The sequence below is a fragment of the Mustela erminea genome, chromosome 1, assembly GCF_009829155.1.
Source record: "Mustela erminea isolate mMusErm1 chromosome 1, mMusErm1.Pri, whole genome shotgun sequence".
Taxonomy (NCBI): Eukaryota; Metazoa; Chordata; class Mammalia; order Carnivora; family Mustelidae; genus Mustela; species Mustela erminea.
The window spans coordinates 20,553,258-20,572,603 of NC_045614.1; the positions used below are offsets into that span (position 1 = coordinate 20,553,258).

Below are 19,346 nucleotides of genomic sequence, written 5' to 3' on the forward strand. Positions count from 1 at the left end.
TCAGTTTTGACAGTGAATTTATATTTGGTCTGTCATAATTATAGAATTGGAGATTCTGGAATTCCCTCTGTGTAATACTTTAGCTATATTATACAAGGTTTTATAGTTGGTATATGTTTCCAAATTGATAATCTCTAGAATATTCTCTTTTAGCTTTATAATGTTTTTGTTTTGCTTTTCTGTAATTTGTGGACTGTAGTGTAGGTTAAACCTCATCACCACACCACTCCCTTTAAAAATAGGTGAGAAGGGTGCCTGGATGACTCAGTGGGTTAAAGCCTCTGCCTTCAACTCAGGTCATGGTCCCAGGGCCCTGGGATTGAGCCCTACATCGGGCTCTCTGCTCAGTGGGGAGCCTGCTTCCTCCTCTGTCTCTGCCTGCTTCTCTGCCTACTTGTGATCTCTGTCTGTCAAATAAATAAATAAAATCTTTAAAAAAATGAAAAAAATAATAATAGGTGAGAAAGGAAGATGGAAGACAAGAATGAAGTAAAATTTATAAATACATATGATATATATATATATATAATAGGAATAATATATAATAGATGATGCAGATATGTTTCTCTACCTGGTTATAGGTATTAATTTTCATTACTTAGCTCCTTTTTTTACTACTAATTTTATGATCTTTTTGCTTTAGCTAGTACCGCAGCTAAGCTTTTTGTTGTTGTTGTTGTTTTTTTTTTTAATTTTTAAATTTATTTTCAGCATAACAGTATTCATTGTTTTTGTACCACACCCAGTGCTCCATGCAATCCGTGCCCTCTATAATACCCACCACCTGGTACCCCGACCTCCCAACCCCCACCCCTTCAAAACCCTCAGATTGTTTTTCAGAGTCCATAGTCTCTCATGGTTCACCTCCCCTTCCAATTTCCCCCAACTCCCTTCTCCTCTCTAATAACTCCCCATGTCCTCCATGCTATCTGTTATGCTCCACAAAGAAGTGAAACCATATGATAATTGACTCTCTCTGCTTGACTTATTTCACTCAGCATAATCTCTTCCAGTCCCATCCATGTTGCTACAAAAGTTGGGTATTCATCCTTTCTGATGGAGGCATAATACTCCATAGTGTATATGGACCACATTTTCCTTACCCATTTGTCTGTTGAAGGGCATCTTGGTTCTTTCCACAGTTTGGCGACCATGGCCATTGCTGCTATAAATATTGGGGTACAGATGGCCCTTCTTTTCACTACATCTGTATCTTTGGGGTAAATAACCAGTAGTGCAATCTCAAGGTCATAGAGAAGCTCTATTTTTAATTTCTTGAGGAATCTCCACACTGTTCTCCAAAGAGGCTGCACCAACTTGCATACCCACCAACAGTGTAAGAGGGTTCCCCTTTCTCCACATCCCCTCCAACACATGTTGTTTCCTGTCTTGCTAATTTTGGCCATTCTAACTTGTGTAAGGTGATATCTCAATGTGGTTTTAATTTGAATCTCCCTGATGGGTAGTGATGATGAACATTTTTTCATGTGTCTGATAGCCATTTGTATGTCTTCATTGGAGAAGTGTCTGTTCATATCTTCTGCCCATTTTTTGATATGATTGTCTGTTTTGAGTGTGTTGAGTTTGAGGAGTTCTTTATAGATCCTGGATATCAACCTTTTGTCTGTACTGTCATTTGCAAATATCTTCTCCCATTCAGTGGGTTGCCTCTTTGTTTTTTTGACTGTTTCCTTTGCTGTGCAGAAGCTTTTGATTTTGATGAAGTCCCAAAAGTTTATTTTCGCTTTTGATTCCTTTGCCTTTGGAGGCATATCTTGGAAGAAGTTGCTGTGGCTGATATTGAAGAGATTACTGCCTATGTTCTCCTCTAGGATTCTGATGGATTCCTGTCTCACGTTGAGGTCTTTTATCCATTTTGAGTTTATCTTTGTGTACGGTGTAAGAGAATGGTCGAGTTTCAGTCTTCTACATATAGCTGCCCAGTGTTCCCAGCACCATTTATTGAAGAGACTGTCTTTTTTCCACTGTATATTTTTTCCTGTTTTGTCGAAGATTAATTGACCATAGAGTTGAGGGTTCATATCTGGACTCTCTACTCTGTTCCACTGGTCTATGTGTCTGTTTTTATGCCAGTACCATGCTGTCTTGGTGATCACAGCTTTGTAGTAAAGCTTGAAATCAGGTAACATGATGCCGCCAGTTTTGTTTTTGTTTTTCAACATTTCCTTAGCGATTTGGGGTCTCTCCTGATTCCATACAAATTTTTGGAGTATTTGCTCCAGCTCTTTGAAGAATTCCGGTGAAATTTTGATAGGAATGGCATTAAAGGTATAGATTGCTCTAGGCAGTATAGACATTTTAACAATGTTTATTCTTCCGATCCAGGAGCATGGAATGATCTTCCATCTTTTTGTGTCTTCTTCTATTTCTTTCCTGAGTGTTCTGTAGTTCCTCAAGTACAGATCCTTTACCTCTTTGGTTAGGTTTATTCCCAGGTATCTTATGGTTCTTGGTGCTATAGTAAATGGAATCGATTCTCTAATTTCCCTTTCTGTATTTTCATTGTTAGTGTATAAGAAAGCCACTGATTTCTGCACATTGACTTTATATCCTGCCACGTTGCTGAATTGCTGTATGAGTTCTAGTAGTTTGGGGGTAGAGTCTTTTGGGTTTTCCATATAAAGAATCATGTCATCTGCAAAGAGAGAGAGTTTGACTTCTTCATTGCCAATTTGGATACCTTTTATTTCTCTTTGTTGTCTGATTGCTGTTGCTAGGACTTCTAATACTATGTTGAACAAGAGTGGTGAAAGTGGGCATCCTTGTCTTGTTTCTGATCTCAATGGGAAGGCTGCAAGCTTTTTCCCATTGAAGATGATATTTGCTGTGGGTCTTTCATAGATAGATTTGATGAGGTTCAGGAATGTTCCCTCTATCCCTATACTTTGAAGCGTTTTAATCAGGAACGGATGCTGGATTTTGTCAAATGCTTTTTCTGCATCAATTGAGAGGACCATGTGGTTCTTCTCTCTTCTCATATTAATTTGTCGTATCACATTGATTGATTTGCGAATGTTGAACCATCCTTGTAGCCCAGGGATGAATCCCAACCAGGTCAGTCTTTATGAGGGAAAGTCCATGGAGTTAAGCCTGTGATAGCTGCAGTGCCTTTTACTACATTAATTGTGGGAAAGCTGGGGAAGGAAACAGATTGAATTCATGGGACACTGGGGTTGGGAATAAATGGCATAAAGAAAATTGGCTTCCTTTGAAAGATAACTAATTTAGGTGAGCCAATCTATAAGCCTTTAAGGAAGGCAAGGACACCCTCTTCAGTAGAGAAGGAGGGCCTTTTTCTACTGCAAAGTGTTCAGTAAAGGTGACATTTATGTCCTTTTAAGTTGTCCCGTGTTATACTTTTATCTCTACTATTCTTTCCAAGTCATTAGCCAGCCTTTTATTTTCATATTTATGGAAAAGCCTTAAATTCAACTGACATTGCAATTCAGCAATCATTAGGATCAAAACTAGAGTTTGGTTTTGGGCTTTGGGTGCCAAAACTGAAAAAAAAAAAGATTACTCTGAACGCTTATTTTTTTAAAAAATTTATTTATTTATTTGAGAGAGAGTGAGAGCAAGCGAAAGAAAGAGAAGAGATGGGCAGAGGGAAAGAGAGAAAGAAGCAGACTCCATGCTGAGCATGGAGCCGAATTTGGGGCTCAATCCCATGACCCTGAGATCATGACCTGAGCTGAAATCCAGAGTCAGAGGCTTAACCAACTGAACTACCAACCACCCTATCTAAAATCTTATGAAGAACATCAATAAAGTGAGCATTTAGCTTTCTGCAGGCCTGGTTTTCTGACTAGAGATGATCCTTCCAATTAGATGCTACAGAATAAATAAAATCATCTGTTCTATCCATTCTTCATCTGCTAGATTTATTTAGCTCTTAGTTTAAAATAGAGTTAAAGGGAGAATCAGTAAGTCAGCAGTACCCAGAAGGCTTCTTGCTTTTGATCATGTAGGCCAAGACATCCTTTTATCCATGCCCCCCCTTTTTTTTGGCCTTTGATATCATTGTTGGTCTGTTTAGCAAACTACTCTCAAACTCAACCTCAGACTTTGCTTATAGTTGTATGGATTTCTGTTGCATGTATTCTAGGAACCTTGTCATTACTGTCACTACAGCTGGTTGGGGATTTGAGGTCTTGAAATGGTTAGATAGATGAGAGAGGGAATAGGAAGGGAATCAGTAATGATGCTCATGATGGAAATATTGGAAGAATTATTGATAATCAACTGCCAAAGAACAATATGAAGGACTTGAGCATCTCAAGGTCTATGGGGTGGAGTTGTGCATTGTCAGCACTAGACAGCTGAGAGAAGAAGGGCAAGTTTATGTCCTAACTTGTCACAGCATGACATGGAAAAAGTAGGGACTTTTATATGATTATGCTTTCTTTCTTATATTACTTCAGTGTCTTCTAACTGCTCTCCCTCTTCTACCCATGTCCCCTTACAGTTTATTCTTGACGTAGCTGCCAGAGCAATTTAAAAAAAACTCTTGATGTACTGTATGGTGACTAACATAACACAATAAAATATAAAAATAATAAAAATTAAAAATAGAAGTTAGATTATGTTACTCCTGTGTTTAAAACTTTCCAGTGGCTCCTATCTCACTCAGGGTAAAAAATCAAAGTTCTTAGAAAGATTTACCAGTTTATATGACCTGGCTTCACTCCTTCTACTCTACCTATTTCTCATTTGGCTTCAATTACATTGGCTTCTTTGCTTTTATTCAAACATATGAGGTATACTCCTGCCTTAAGGTTTTTTTCCATGCTGTTTCCTATGCTTGGAGTACTATGCCTGGCTAAGACTCTGTCACTTCCTTCAGGTCTTCTCTCAAATCTCAGTGAGACCTATCCTAACTACCATATTTAATTCTGCCTCCTCCAGTCCCTCACTATTTTAAAACTGAATGCTTCCATAGGACTGCTGCCTCAGGAAATGACTGTGGCTTCCACCAAGTTGGTTTCTTTGCAGTCTCTGCTGCTTTCGGTAATTGGTTTTCCTTTCTAATTGGGTAATTGGCGCTCAGGTTATAAGCCTATACCATAGTCATAGAGAGGCTGAGAAATCAAGTATCTGTTATTTTCTGCTTATGTAGTGGAAGGCAACTCTGTCTCTACATTTGGGTTTTTTCCAAATGAAGGGGGTTACTATGCTGGAGAGCTCAGGAAAAGAAAATCACAATTTTCTCTAACACTGCAATTCTTTTCTCCTAGGAATCCTGTTAAGAGTTGTTTGGAATTCTTTCACTTCTCCCTCATGTCTCTTAAGTACTCTTTCATACTTTGGGTTACTTTTTTGTTCTGCCCTACATTCTAGAGTGATTTTTTTCATTATTACCTTGCTACTTATTTTCTCTTGAACTCTGTCCAGCATGTATCATTTCTGTTGAGGTTTGTTATTTTTTTCCACTGCTATTATTTTTTGGATATCTTAAAAATAGTGGTAAAATATTCATAACAAAGAAGTTAACATTTTTAAAAAATATTTTGTTTATTTGACAGAGAGAGAGAGATCACAAGTAGGCAGAGAGGCAGGCAGATAGAGGAGGAAGCAAGCTCCCCGCTGAGCAAAGAGCGCAATGTGGGGCTTGATCCCAGGACCCCAGGATCATGACCTGAGCTGAAGCAGAGGCTTTAACCCACTGAGCCACCTAGGGACTCCCCCAAAAGTTAACATTTTAACCATTTTTAAGAGTATAATCCAGTGGAATTAAGTATATTCATAATGTTATGCAGCCTTCATGAGTATTCAATTCCAGAATTTTTCATCATCCCAAACAGGGACTCTGTACCTCTTTAACAGGTAACTCCTCATTTTCCCCTTCCTCAGTCCTTGAGAATTGTTCTTCTTTCTAGCTCTCTATCTGTAGATAAATATTTCTATCTATCTGTGAATTTTCCTATTCTACGTACCTCATGTAATGGAATCATGCAATATTTGCCCTTTTGTGTCTGGCTTATTTTACTTAGCTTTTATTTTACTTAGTGTTTTCAAAGCTCATCCATGTTATAGCATGTAACATAGCATCAAAATTTCATTTATTTTGGAGCACCAGAGTGGCTCAGTTCGTTGAGTGTCTCCTTTCAGCTCAGGTCATGATCCTGGGGTCCTGGGATCAAGTCCTGCATCAGGCTCCCTGCTCTGCTCAGATCCTGCTTCTTGACCTCTGCCCCTCTGTCTCATGAATAAATAAAATCTTTTAAAAAGATTTCACTTACTTTAAATGTTGAATAATATTCCCTTATATATGCATGTTCCATTTCATTATTCTATTCAGTCATCAATGAACACTTTGTTTATAATACTTTTCTTTTGGAAAATTTCTAGTTAGTTCTTTTGCATATTCATTGGCTCTTGTTTTATTTGTGCTTGCTTGTGTTTCATACTTTTCTTTTTTAAATGGAAGTTAATCATTTCTTTAAACATTTTAAAGATATAAAAATGTTTGTCAGACTTCTAAAATTCTGAAAAGATTTTTAAAGATTATTTTAAAATCTTGATCATTATATTTTCATGTTTTAGAATTTTGATTTTTAGAAGTGAGAGATTTTGTTGTTCCCTTCCTTCTCTCCCTCTGAGCACATCTGTCTTGTGCTTATGCAGCTACCTCTGCCTACTCCCAAGGCCCCATGTAGAACAAAGTGCTACAAGAGCATTTTAGATCTCCTCCATAGCTAAATTGGGGCTTTGGCAAATCCTGAACTTAGACTGAAGGGAGGAAGGGGCGCTTTAGGCCCAATCTCTTTAGCCCTAGAGCTTGCTAAAAGCCATAGTTCCCAGTGAGGTACAGTAGCAGTTTGTTGTTGTTGTTGTTGTTGTTTTTAAACTTGGCCTGTTGGACAGTATGTTTGTGATAATACTATATCTGAATTTTTAAAATTTTTAGGATATTGGTTGTGTATTATGATCTAAGAAAAATAAGTCAGTTTTAGTTTCAACTTAGATTAGTTAAATTGAGGTGAGTCCAAAGCCTTACAATTTTAAAATAGGAACATTGCAAATTTCCCATAGATCTCCCTATTTAAAATAGCTGTATATATAATAGACGAAACTTTCCACTTTATACCATGTGTCATTTCTGTGTTAATTCTACTAAAACACAACACTCTTATAAATGTCCCATGACTCTTTCCATAGGGTCAAATTTAAATCTCTTAGCCCTGCCCTGACAACACCTTTCTGTCTTTTCAGTTTCCCATGTTCTCAACATGAATCCTCTTTAATACTTCTTGCTCATTATTTTTTCTGTACCTTTCTTCATAGCTTATTAGAGCCTCTTTATCCATCTCTTTGCCTTTCAAAACTAAGCTTTCTTTAGGAACATCACTTCCTTCATGAAGCTGTATCTGATCATCAGGTAAAAGGGAACCTTTTCCTTCCAAACTGCATTAGAACTTACATTTGATGTCACACAGCACCTGTTTGTGCTTTACATTTAAGTTTTGTTATTAGGGTTATGATCTCCCTGATTGTTTCTATAAATCTCCTAATTATCTTTGTAGCACTCTTAATATATAGTATATAAAAATAATTTCAGACATTAATGTTTATACTAGTTATCCAGTAGTTTGAAGAAATAAAGGATATCTTCTCATTCATTTTTGTCTGGCAGTCATTAAGACTTACTCTTTTTCACACTGTTCTCCAAAGTGGCTGCACCAATGTTTATAGCAGCAATGGCCACGGTCGCCAAACTGTGGAAAGAACCAAGATGCCCTTCAACGGATGAATGGATAAGGAAGTTGTGGTCCATATACACTATGGAGTACTATGCCTCCATCAGAAAGGATGAATACCCAACTTTTGTAGCAACATGGATGGGACTGGAAGAGATTATGCTGAGTGAAATAAGTCAAGCAGAGAGAGTCAATTATCATATGGTTTCACTTCTTTGTGGAGCATTACAAATAGCATGGAGGACAAGGGGAATTAGAGAGGAGAAGGGAGTTGGGGGAAATTGGAAGGGGAGGTGAACCATGAGAGACTATAGACTCTGAAAAACAATCTGAGGGTTTGAAGCGGCAGGGGGTGGGAGGTTGGGGGAACCAGGTGGTGGGTATTAGAGAGGGCACGGATTGCATGGAGCACTGTGTGTGGTGCAAAAATAATGAATACTGTTATGCTGAAAATAAAAAAAAGTTTTAAAAAAAGACTTACTCTTTTTCAGATCTGGCTTTTGCCATTGGCTTACTCTCCATCTGAGAAATTCAATATGACTTATTGTTTTTTAAAAAATTAAAGTAAACCATTCATTTCAAAACTATTATAGTAGTACTTGAAATAATTGGTAAAGTTGAATCTAGGAATTACTACCTTGGATGCTCTTGGCACAAGGAAAAAAATGTATCACACTTTACTCTTAACAAGCACTTGATGAAAACTTTTATTTTTATCAGCTTATAAATTTGATGAATATGGATAGTGCTCTGAAATCAGTCCGAGAAGATTGTTTTCATCTGCTGGAATAAAGCAGATAAAATAAAACAATAACACTATAAAAGATCATCAAGTAACTATTCATTGACAGTCAATATTAATGTACTGAGTCATCTCTCAATGGTGGTTTGTCAGCTTCTTCCTGTGCAAAGACAATACATAATGCAAATTTTGTGAAATAAACTTCTTTTGCTTTCCAAGTTGTTGGCTCTGGCTAACAAATAAGAATTACTGTGTTTCAATCACTTTAGCATACCAGTATATAAATTTTTAGTCCAGAGAGTATTTCATTATCCCTCACAATTGGCATAGACATTGTAAAAATATTATCAAGTCATGCCCGTATTTTGAACAACCTTTCAATACCTTGTCATTCATTTTACTTGAGTTAAGATCTGGGACGTTTAGTATCATTTGAAAAGGCCCCGTGAGAGCTGGATTCAGTGTTACCAACCTTTTTTATTTTTTTTAAATTTATTTTTATTTTTTCAGTGTTCCAAGATTCATTGTTTATGTACCACACCCAGTGCTCCATGCAATACGTGCCCTCCATAATACCCACCACCAGGCTCACCTAACCCCCTACCCCTCCCCTCCCAAACCCTCAATTTTTTTCTCAGAGTCCAGCCTTTTTAAAGCTCTTGTTTATGTAAATTATTTCCCATTTCAGTGGCTTCTTGTATACTGTTTCCTCTGCAGGTGGCACCATATCTGTTTCTCTTCCTCCCTACACACATTTCTTGTCATGAACTTTTTGCATCTTTTGGACCTTAACACTTGTTAGAGAAGATTTCACTGATCCCTTTTCTTTTTAAATCATGTCCCCCAGTTAAAATCACTGATTTTACACATTAATTTCCTTCTTAGATTCATCACTGTTCATATCTGTATGTTGTGATTATTTGTTGATTCTCTGTCCAGAGCAAGAGCTCTCTGAAGATAGGGACACTGTCCACTTTTGTTCACTGATAAATCCTTGGCAGTTTAACACAGGGACTGGCACCATAGTAGATGCTGCTTATGCAGTAGACTGAGGGAATCCCCGTAACTTTCTGATCCTTAGGAGGATCAGAATTCCTCTACCAGATCCAGAATTCCTCTACTGACACAATTTTCTAAGAAAGCACAATACTAGTATAAGGGAGAGTTTATAAAATGTTTCAAAAACCAGTGTCTGGGTTCCCTACCTCCCCCATTTCCATTAGATCTTTTATGTCAAGATTATGAGCTAATTTGCATTACTAGTAAATGTTAAAGGACACAAATAATTTAAAAAATTAATTTAAGCAAGACATAGGTGATATATGGTCTTTCTTTAAAGAAAAAGGCTCAAAATGGTCTTTTAAAAAGTCTGTTTTAAAGACAGTATTTCTAAAAGTAAAATTAAGGACTTATATATCAAGTCCTTAATTTTTTTAAGGACTTGTTTTTCATGAATTCAGTTCATTTACACTATTGCACTATATTATGGCAAAATAATCTTCAGTCAGTTGGTTATAGCTTTCCTTTATGTTTGCATGAACTTAACTTTGAGTTACACACATTGAAAAGGTCAGTAGATAGGATTCTGGTATTTTATCAAAGATAATGTGGCTGTTGTTGTGGCTCTGGTTCTAGGCAGTATGAAACTGTGGTTCCACTTGAAGATTCTATTGTGACTGAGGTTACAGCAACTCTACAAGAATGGGCCAGTCTGTGGAAACAACTCTATGTGGTAAGTATTGATAATTGGCTTACTAGATCGTTAAAGTTCCATTAGAAAAGTAAAAAAAAATTATCTTACATATGCTAATTATAAATTTTTAGACTTCTGAATATTTGCAATTTTCAAAGTATGATCTTATATTAACTGAAACATATTTTCAGTTATGAGTGTTGTTCAGTCTGAAGAGAGCACATTATTCATACACCTCCAGTACCTCTACCCTATCCTAGTCAGTAGAATAACATTAGGGATTGTAGCTGTCTTTCTCACTGCTGTCGCCTGAGAAGCTTTCATAAAACAGGTGTTTCCTGAATGAATGAACAAACTTAAGAGTTTCATTGTGAACATAAAGTTGGTTAAAGGCCAAGAAGTTTTATCAACAGATTCTTATAGTCACTAAACTTAAAGGATATGCCATATAGGACATGGTTTGCAATTAATAGAAAAATTAATAAAAAACGTAGTTCATGTCCTCTGGAAACTTAGAGTAGAGAGCAATAGGACACACAACATCTGGGCTGGAAATAAGTGACAAGGTTTGGGTTCTGTTATTTCATCAAGATGGAATAGGCACATTCTGTTATACTCCTTTTACTAATTACAACAAGAATCCTGAACAAAACTCATAAGTCATCTACCAGAAAACTCTGAAAGTAAAGGAAAAGAAAGTGGAGTGACTAGGGACCTTTGAACTCAAGGACTGAATGAGTTCCCAGATTGTTTTTTCTTGCCTCCCATATACTATGGCTCGGGCTCTAGAGAAGCCCACCACCTGGAAATACTAATAGGTGCAAACAAAAAAGCACCAAAAAAACCCCTTTTTCGGCAAAGGCTGGTGCAGCAAGACAGAAACCTTTTCCTCCACATCAGACGGGGTGCAGACGTAACAGGGTTTGAGTGAGGCACGTGTCATACAACTGTGTGAACACCCTATTTTCATGCTTATGAACTACAAAAGGATCAAGACAGAAACACTTTAAGTTATCCTTTCTGTTCTCTACAGAACATTGCAATAGAAGCTGCACTCCCTTGTACCCACCCAAACAGGCATTACAATAGTGGAATTGGTGACCAGAACTCCCATCTTACATACCCACTTTTCCTCACACCTGCAGTAACAAGATGTCCCTCTCCAGTGGAGCTTTAGGCCAAACTCTTGACTTCTATCCCTCCCCACTTCAGTAATGAGGCAGTGCCTTTCTCTTCAGTGGGACCTGCAGGAGGATTCTGACTGCAACTTCACCCAGCACTTGCAAGGTGGCACCTTCCCCAGCAGAGCCTGTGGGTGGGACTCTGGAGTTTACAACTACCCAGTGTTAACAAGGTGATGCCCTTATTTTGCAGAGTTCTGTGGGCTTCCTCCTGTGCTCTGAAGTAAGGAAGAAGCATCCCTCTACAGAGGATCCTGTGGTTAGAACTCTTGATTTCCACTTCCCTTGTAATAATAAGTGGGTCCCTCTCCAGCTGAACCTGTAGGCAGGACTGACTCTCACCCCCTCCCCATTAATGAGACAGTATCCCTCTCTAGCACACGATGTGAAGAGTACCTTCTTTTTCATCCTTGCCCTGCTGAAATGAGGCAGTGCTTCTCTCCACCCAAATCCATGCTGAGTATAAGTAAAGTGGAGTTCTGCTATCTAGGTAACACACTAATGGGGGAAACCAGGAGAGCACTGGAAGGACTTGATATACTAAACTGACATTTAAATTACAGCCCACAAAAGTAAGCCTATGATTGCATTCTGAACTGAAGCAGATTGACCACCTGTAGAAGATTTAAATAGGAATCAGAATGTCATAGCATAATACTTAAAATGTCCAGTATACAGACCAAATTTATTTCACATATGAAAAATGAGGAAAATCTCAATTCTAATAAAATAAGATAATCAACAGTTGCCAATTTTGAAAGGACACAGATGTTGGAATCATCAGCAAGGATCTTAAAGCTTTTTGTAAAATTGCTCCACCAAGCAACTAGAGACACTCTTGAAACAAATGAAAACATAGTAAACTGCAGCAATAGAAGTAGAAAACATAAAGAATCCAATGAAAATTTTAGAACTGAAAAATACAGTAACCAAAATTTAAAAATTACTGGATAGGCTCAATAGCAGCATGGAAGAAACAGAGGAAGGAATTAGTGAACTTAAAAGATGGATCAGTAGAAATTATTCAATCTGAATAATGGAGAGAAACTAAATGGAAAAGTAAGCTTAGCCTCTGAGACCTGTGGGTCAATAATAAAATATCTAATATTTGAGGCATTAGAGCACTAGACAGAAAGGACAGAATGTGGACCTAAAAAATTTTTGAAGAATAGCTTAAATCTTCCCAAATTTGGCAAAAGACTTAAGTCTACAGACTCAAGAAGCTGAGTAAACTCCAAACAGGATAAACCTAAAGAAATACATGCATAGTCACATTGTTGTTAAACTTCTGAAAATTAAAACAAAAGAAAAAAATCTTTATATATATGCACTGCTGTATTTATGTATTTAAAATACATATGTATGTTGTATATACATATATGTGTATTGTAAAATTTTACGTATTTTTAAATTTCAATTTAATTAATATATAGTGTTAGATTGGTTTCAGATGTGTAAGATAGTGATACAACAACTCTATACATTACTCTGTGCTTATCATAAGTGCACTCTTTTTTTCACATTTTAAAAAAAAATGTTTAAATTTTACTCAGCTAACATACAGTGCAATATTGGTTTCTGGAGTAGAATTCATCTCTTATATACAATACCTAGTGCTCATCAGCATGACTGCCCTCTTTAATACCCATCACCTATCTAGCCCATCTCCTACCCACGTCTCTCCATCAATTCTCAGTTTGTTCTCTCTCATTAAGGGTCTCTTATGGCTTATTTCCCTCCCTCTTTTTTTTCTTTTTCCCCTTCCCATATGTTCTTCTGGGTTTTTTTCCCCTTAAATTCCACATATGAGTGAGGTCATATGGTATCTGTCTTTCTCTGACTAATTTATTTCACTTACCGTAATACACTCTAGCTCTATCCATGTCATTGCAAATGGCAAGATTTCATTCTTTATGATGGCTGAGTAATATTCCATTGTGTGTATGTGTGTGTACACACACGTACACCATATGTTCTTTATCCATTCATCATTTGATGGATATTTGGGCTCTCTCCATAGTTTGGATATTATTGATAGTGCTGCTATAAACATGTACCCCTTTGAATCAGTATTTTTGTATCCTTTGGGTAAATACCTAGTAGTGCAGATGCTGGATCATAGGGCATTTCTATTTTTAACTTTTTGAGGAACCTCCAAACTGTTCTCCAGAGTGGTTGTACCAGTTTGCATTCCCACCAACAATGCAAAAAGGTTCCCTTTTCTCTGCATCCTTGCCAACACCTTTGTTTCTTGTGTTGTTAATTTTAGCCATTCTGAGAGGTGTGAGGTGGTATCTGATTATGGTTTCAATTTGTATTTTCTTTTATTTTTAATTTAATTTTATTTTTTTCAGTGTTCCAAGATTCATTGTTTATGCACCACAGCCAGTGCTTCATGCAATAAGTGCCCTCCTGAATACCTACCACCAGGCTCACCTAACCCCCTACCCCTCTCCCCTCCAAAACCCTCAGTTTGTTTCTCAGAGTCCACAGTCTCTCATGGTTCATCTCCCCCCCTCCCCCGTTTTCCCCCAATTCACTTTTCCTTTCCTTCTCCTAATGTCCTTCTAGTTATTCCTTATGCTCCACAAGTAAGTGAAACCATATGATCATATCATTGTCAGGAAGGCATTTGAGAAAATCCAACACTCTATCATGATGAAAACTTTCAGCAAACTAGGAATAAAGGGGACTTTTTCACCCTGAGAAAGGGCATTTATGAAAACCTACAGCAAATGTCATACTTAATGGTGAAAGTCTGCTTTGGGGAGCAAGGTGAGGATGTCTGCTTTTTAACATTTTGTCAGCTTAATACCGGAAAGGCATTAAAAGGCAAAGAAAAGGAAGAAGAGACATACAGATTAGAATGAAGAAAAAAGCTGGTCCTATTTGCAGACCAGATGTATTTGCAGAAAATACAAATCAAAACTACAGTGAGATAGCACCTTGCACCGATCAGAATTGGCTACATAGGGAATCTCAAAGAATCTTCAAACAACAAAACCCACTAGAATGTACCAAAGATACTCCTAAAACAATTGAGTTTGCAGTTCCAGCAAAGCAACTCAGAAAGTCTCTTTTTCTTTCAGTCAGTTAACTAATTTTATTGCCATATATTAGCAATGAAAAATTGGAAACCAAAATTTTAAAACAATGCTATTTGGTTAAAGGACAAAATATGAGACCTGAATCCATAAAAATCCTAGAGGAGAACACAGGCAGTAACCTCTTTGGCATTGGTGATAGTTACTTCTTTCTAGCCAACACCTGTTGTTTTTTGTGTTATTGATTTTAGTCCTTCTAACTGGCATGAGGTGATACTTTACTATAGTTTTGATTTGTATTTTCCTGATGATTGGTGTTGAGCAACATTTCTTATCTGTTGGCCATCTGTAAGTCTTCTTTAGAAAAATGTCTATTCATGTCTTCTGCTCATCTTTTAATTCGGCTATTAATTTTGGGGGTGTTGATTTTTATAAGTTCCTATACATTTTGAATACTAATCCTTTACCAGATATGCAGTTTGCAAATATCTTCTCCCATCCCATAGGTTGCCTTTCAGTTTTGTTGATTGTTTCCTTTGCTGTACAGAAGATTTTCATTTTGATGAAATATCAATAGTTTATTTTTGCTTTTGTTTCTCTTGCCTTGGGAGACATATCTAGAAAGGGGAACACTTTTACACTGTTGGGTGGGAATGCAAATTGGTGTAGCCACTCTGCAAAACAGTATGGAGTTTCCTTAATAAGTTAAAAATAGAAGTACCCTATGATCCAGCAGTTGCACTACCACAAAAATACTGATTCAGCAATTGCAGTACTACAAAATACTGATTCAGAGGGGTACATGCACCCTGATGTTTACAGCATCATTATCAACAATAGCCAAACTATGGAGAGAGCCCAAATGTCCATTGAGTGATGGATGGATAAAGGAGATGTAGGGACTATATACAATGGAATATTACTCAGCCATCAGAAAAATAAAATTTTGCCATTTGCAATGACATGGATGGAGCTAAAAAGTATTAAGCAAAATAAGTTGGAGAAAGACAAATACCATATGATGTCACTCATATGTGTAATTTAAGAAACAAAACTATAGAGAACAAACTGATGGTTACTGGATGGGAGGTGGATGGGGGAATGGGTTAAATAGGTGATTGTGAGCACCAGGTGTTGTATGAAAGTGCTGAATCACTAAATTCTACACCTGAAACCAGTATATTACACTATATGTTAACTAACCTGAATTTAAATAAAAACTTGAAAAAAGGGGGAAAATAATGGTGTTTTAAACAAAATGCACATTTATTTCTTTTTCAAGTGAGCACAGGCATTCTGGATTTGGTATTGCAGCTCTACAGTCATCAAAGATTCAGGATCAGAAATGTTCTGAATAAATTAGAGTTGCTATTTGATGCAGTAGCTTAGAATATTTAAAATTTGAAAACTCTTTCAGGTGTGGTTTGAGGCCAGTATATTCACTGATTTTCTAGAGACATGGAAAAACTTGAAAGTGGGAGTATGTGTTGGAAAGAGGACAACTGCTAACAGTATTTTTTTTAAAAATATTTTATACCTAAAGTTTGAAATTGCCATGGTAATTTTTAAATTTGCCTTCTGATGAGTAGAATGTTGGAATGTTGTCTTTCTTTGCCATTTTAACAAATTGCAGTGTTTCTGCTTAATTCTTTAAAAAGTATTGTTAATATGACAACTGCCAAATGATTGATCTTATTCTGAATGCACGTAGGAGGCCAGTCATGTAGCCAGTGAAATTCAAAACAAATGAATACACATCTTCTCCAAATGACTCTTTCTAGTGGAAGAGAATAAAAATTTGTTTTATTACTGAAATTAGTAAGAGAGCTGAACATTCTCCCTTTGTTTTCCCTACTTAATTTCAAGCCATATAGTTCTTCTTAATCTAACTTTTTACAAAAGGCAAGTAGCTAGAGACCTAGCTGTCCTCTGAGAAAGAGTATACTTAAACCAGAATGAAGCTAGGTTAACAACTTTTAAAGTCTAATGGACTCTGAGAAATAAACTGAGGGTTTTGGAGGGAAGGGGTGGGGGAATGGGTTAGCCTGGTGATGGGTATTAAGGAGGGCACGTATTGCATGGCGAACTGGGTGTTACATGAAAACAATGAGTCTTGAAACACTACATCAAAAAAACTGTAAGAGACTCTTAATCTCACAAAACAAACTGAGGGTTGCGGGTGGGGAGGGGGAAGGGGTAGGGAGAGTGTGGTGGGGTTATGGACATTGGGGAGGATATGTGATATGGTTGAGTGCTGTGAAATGTGTAAGCCTGACGATTCACAGACCTGTACCCTTGGGGCAAATAATACATTGTATGTTAATAAAAATAATAAAAAAGATTTTTAAACCCTAATGATGTAGTATATGGTGACTAACATAATCAAACAAATCAAGTCTAGTTTATCTGATTCTGAAAACAAAAGAAAATTAAGTGATGAAGAGTAAACTGAGAAACAATTCTCAACATAGATAACTATAAAGATTAACATCTTTCTGTATAGAGTACATAAAAATTAATAGGAAAACTAGGAAGAATACCAGTAGATAATCAGCAAAGGTACAAGCCATTCACAAAACAATACATTAAGGTAATACTCAGTCTCACTAGTAAGAGATGTAAATTAAATCAGTGAGATGATTAGATAACCCTAACCATTCCCAGATATTCTCCTTCAAATTAACAGGCAAGAAAGTAAATTTATTTTTATTTTTATTTTTTTATTATGTTCAGTTAGCCAACATATGACACAACGTTACTTTTTGATGTGGTGTTCAATGATTCATTAGTTGCATATAACACCCAGTGCTCATCACAACACATGCCCTCCTTAATACCCATCACCCAGTTATCCCATTCCCCCTCCCTGACCTCCCCTCTGTAACCCTCAGTTTGTTTCCAGAGTCCAGAGTCTCACATGGTTTGTATCCCTCTCTGATTTCTTCCCATTCAGTTTTCCCTCCCTTTCTTGGTCCTCTGTGCTATTCCTTATGTAGCACATATGAGTGAAACCATATGATAATTGTCTTTCTGTGTTTGGCTTATTTCAGTTAGCATAATCCCCTCCAGTTCCATAAAAGAAAGAAAGGAAGGAAGGAAGGAAGGAAGGAAGGAAGGAAGGAAGGAAGGGAAAAAAAAAGGAAAAGAGAAAGAAAAGAAAGAAAACCATCTTCTACTATTGAATTCTACTATTGAATTTCTTCATTCTTTGCTGCTGGGTACCAAATTTTAGTTAGCACATCTGAAGAATAATTTAGGAAAAGCCTTAAAATTCTTCAGATTTTAAAGTAATAAAAGTTATTCTAATTCTGGGAACTTGTTTTAAGATAATAATGTTCAATATGAGAAAAGAGTGAGTCTTTATTTCATAAATACTTACATAGAAGCAGCATTTGCACTAGCAAAAACAAATTTACTTCTCCAAATGTGCTAACTGTGGTCCAGTTAAGACATAAATGAGTTAGTGCTTACATCTAAAGAGCCACAGAAAAATTTAAATAGTATATTATATAATAAAGTGAATTTATGTAGAAATTTTGTATAAATTATAATCTCACCTGTATTATGAAAATATATTTGGAAAACACATGAAGAAAATGCATCATAATTTTAATGAAGATTAATTGAGGGACCAAAATGTTAGTCTTTTTTTAATCTATTTTAAAATTTTTGAATGGTTAATATATATTATTTTTAGGAAAAAATAAAACTGTCATTTTTAAAAAAAATTTTAAGATTTTATTTATTTATTTGACAGACAGAGATCACAAGTAGGCAGAGAAGCAGGCAGAGAGAGAGGAGGAAGCAGGCTCCCTGTTGAGCAGAGAGCCGGATGTGGGGCTTGATCCCAGGACCCTGAGATCATGACCCAAGCCCAAGGCAGAGACTTTAACCCACTGAGCTACCTAGGCGCCCCGTAAAACTTACATTTAAATAAATAATGAATGATACTGTGAAATAATTCTAACAGTGTTAATTGAATAAGATATATATGCAAGAGATTAAGGTAGGAGATTATACTAGTTAATTTGCTATGTTTATCTTTTGTCACAGCATCAGCAAGTATATATTAAATTCTAGAGAAAGGGCTTTGGACATGCTCTCAAATTTGAACGTGTCACCTTCTCTGTTAGGTTTCTAATTAAGTCTTAGATTTATAATAACCACGTATACACGAAAAACTTTTTCAGAGAGTTGTTAGAGATTAAATAAAATTGCGTATAAGGCTTCAAGCACTAAATCAGTGTTGACTGTATTATCTTGTTTTTGAAATTAATTATATGTCTCTTCGGGTATACGGAATTGACATCTATTTTCTGATATAGGTAATATTTAGAATGACAGCAGTTTCATCACTTAAGAAGCTTCTCTCTGTAGAGAAATAAATAGACTCAATGAAGTGGACTTCATTTGTATAAAGAATAATGGAGTGCTTAGATAAGAGTGTATGTATACTTGAGCCAGGATAGAAAAACCTCCATTCCTCCGAGGCAGTTAAAACCTTAATCTCCCATTCTAGTAGCCTTATTCTGATATGAAAACCATCATTTACACACTTCACAGCACTCACCAAAGCACATACCCTCCCCAATGTCCATTTGTGGAGCATAACAAATAGCATGGAGGACATGGGGACTTAGAGTGGAGAAGGGAGTTGGGGGAAATTGGAAGGGGAGGTGAACCATGAGAGACTATGGACTCTGAAAAACAATCTGAGGGTTTTGAAGGGACGGGGGGTGGGAGGTTGGGGTACCAGGTGGTGGGTATTATAGAGGGCACGGATTGCATGGAGCACGGGGTGTGGTGCAAAAATAATGAATACTGTTATGCTGGAAATAAAAAAAAAAAAAATTAAAAAAAAAGAAAAAAAAATAAAAAAAAAAAAAGAAAAAAATTTAATATTTAAGTAAAAAAAAAAAAAAAAACCATCATTTATGGGAAAACGGTGACATCATACTCATTCCTGTC

General features: G+C 36.6%; 1 protein-coding gene and 1 pseudogene across 6 annotated transcripts in view; one reads left to right on the forward strand and one right to left on the reverse strand.

The window, feature by feature from the left end:
• DOCK3 (dedicator of cytokinesis 3) overlaps positions 1 to 19,346 on the forward strand; it is a 562,865-nt gene that overhangs the window by 237,612 nt on the left and 305,907 nt on the right. For all 6 annotated transcript variants that reach the window (XM_032320930.1, XM_032320975.1, XM_032320941.1 and 3 more), the window contains exon 5: positions 10,096 to 10,192. In XM_032320930.1, the coding sequence (XP_032176821.1) occupies positions 10,096 to 10,192 (97 nt within the window). The remainder of the gene's footprint in view (positions 1 to 10,095; positions 10,193 to 19,346) is intronic.
• LOC116581863 lies at positions 11,048 to 11,144 on the reverse strand (annotated as a pseudogene).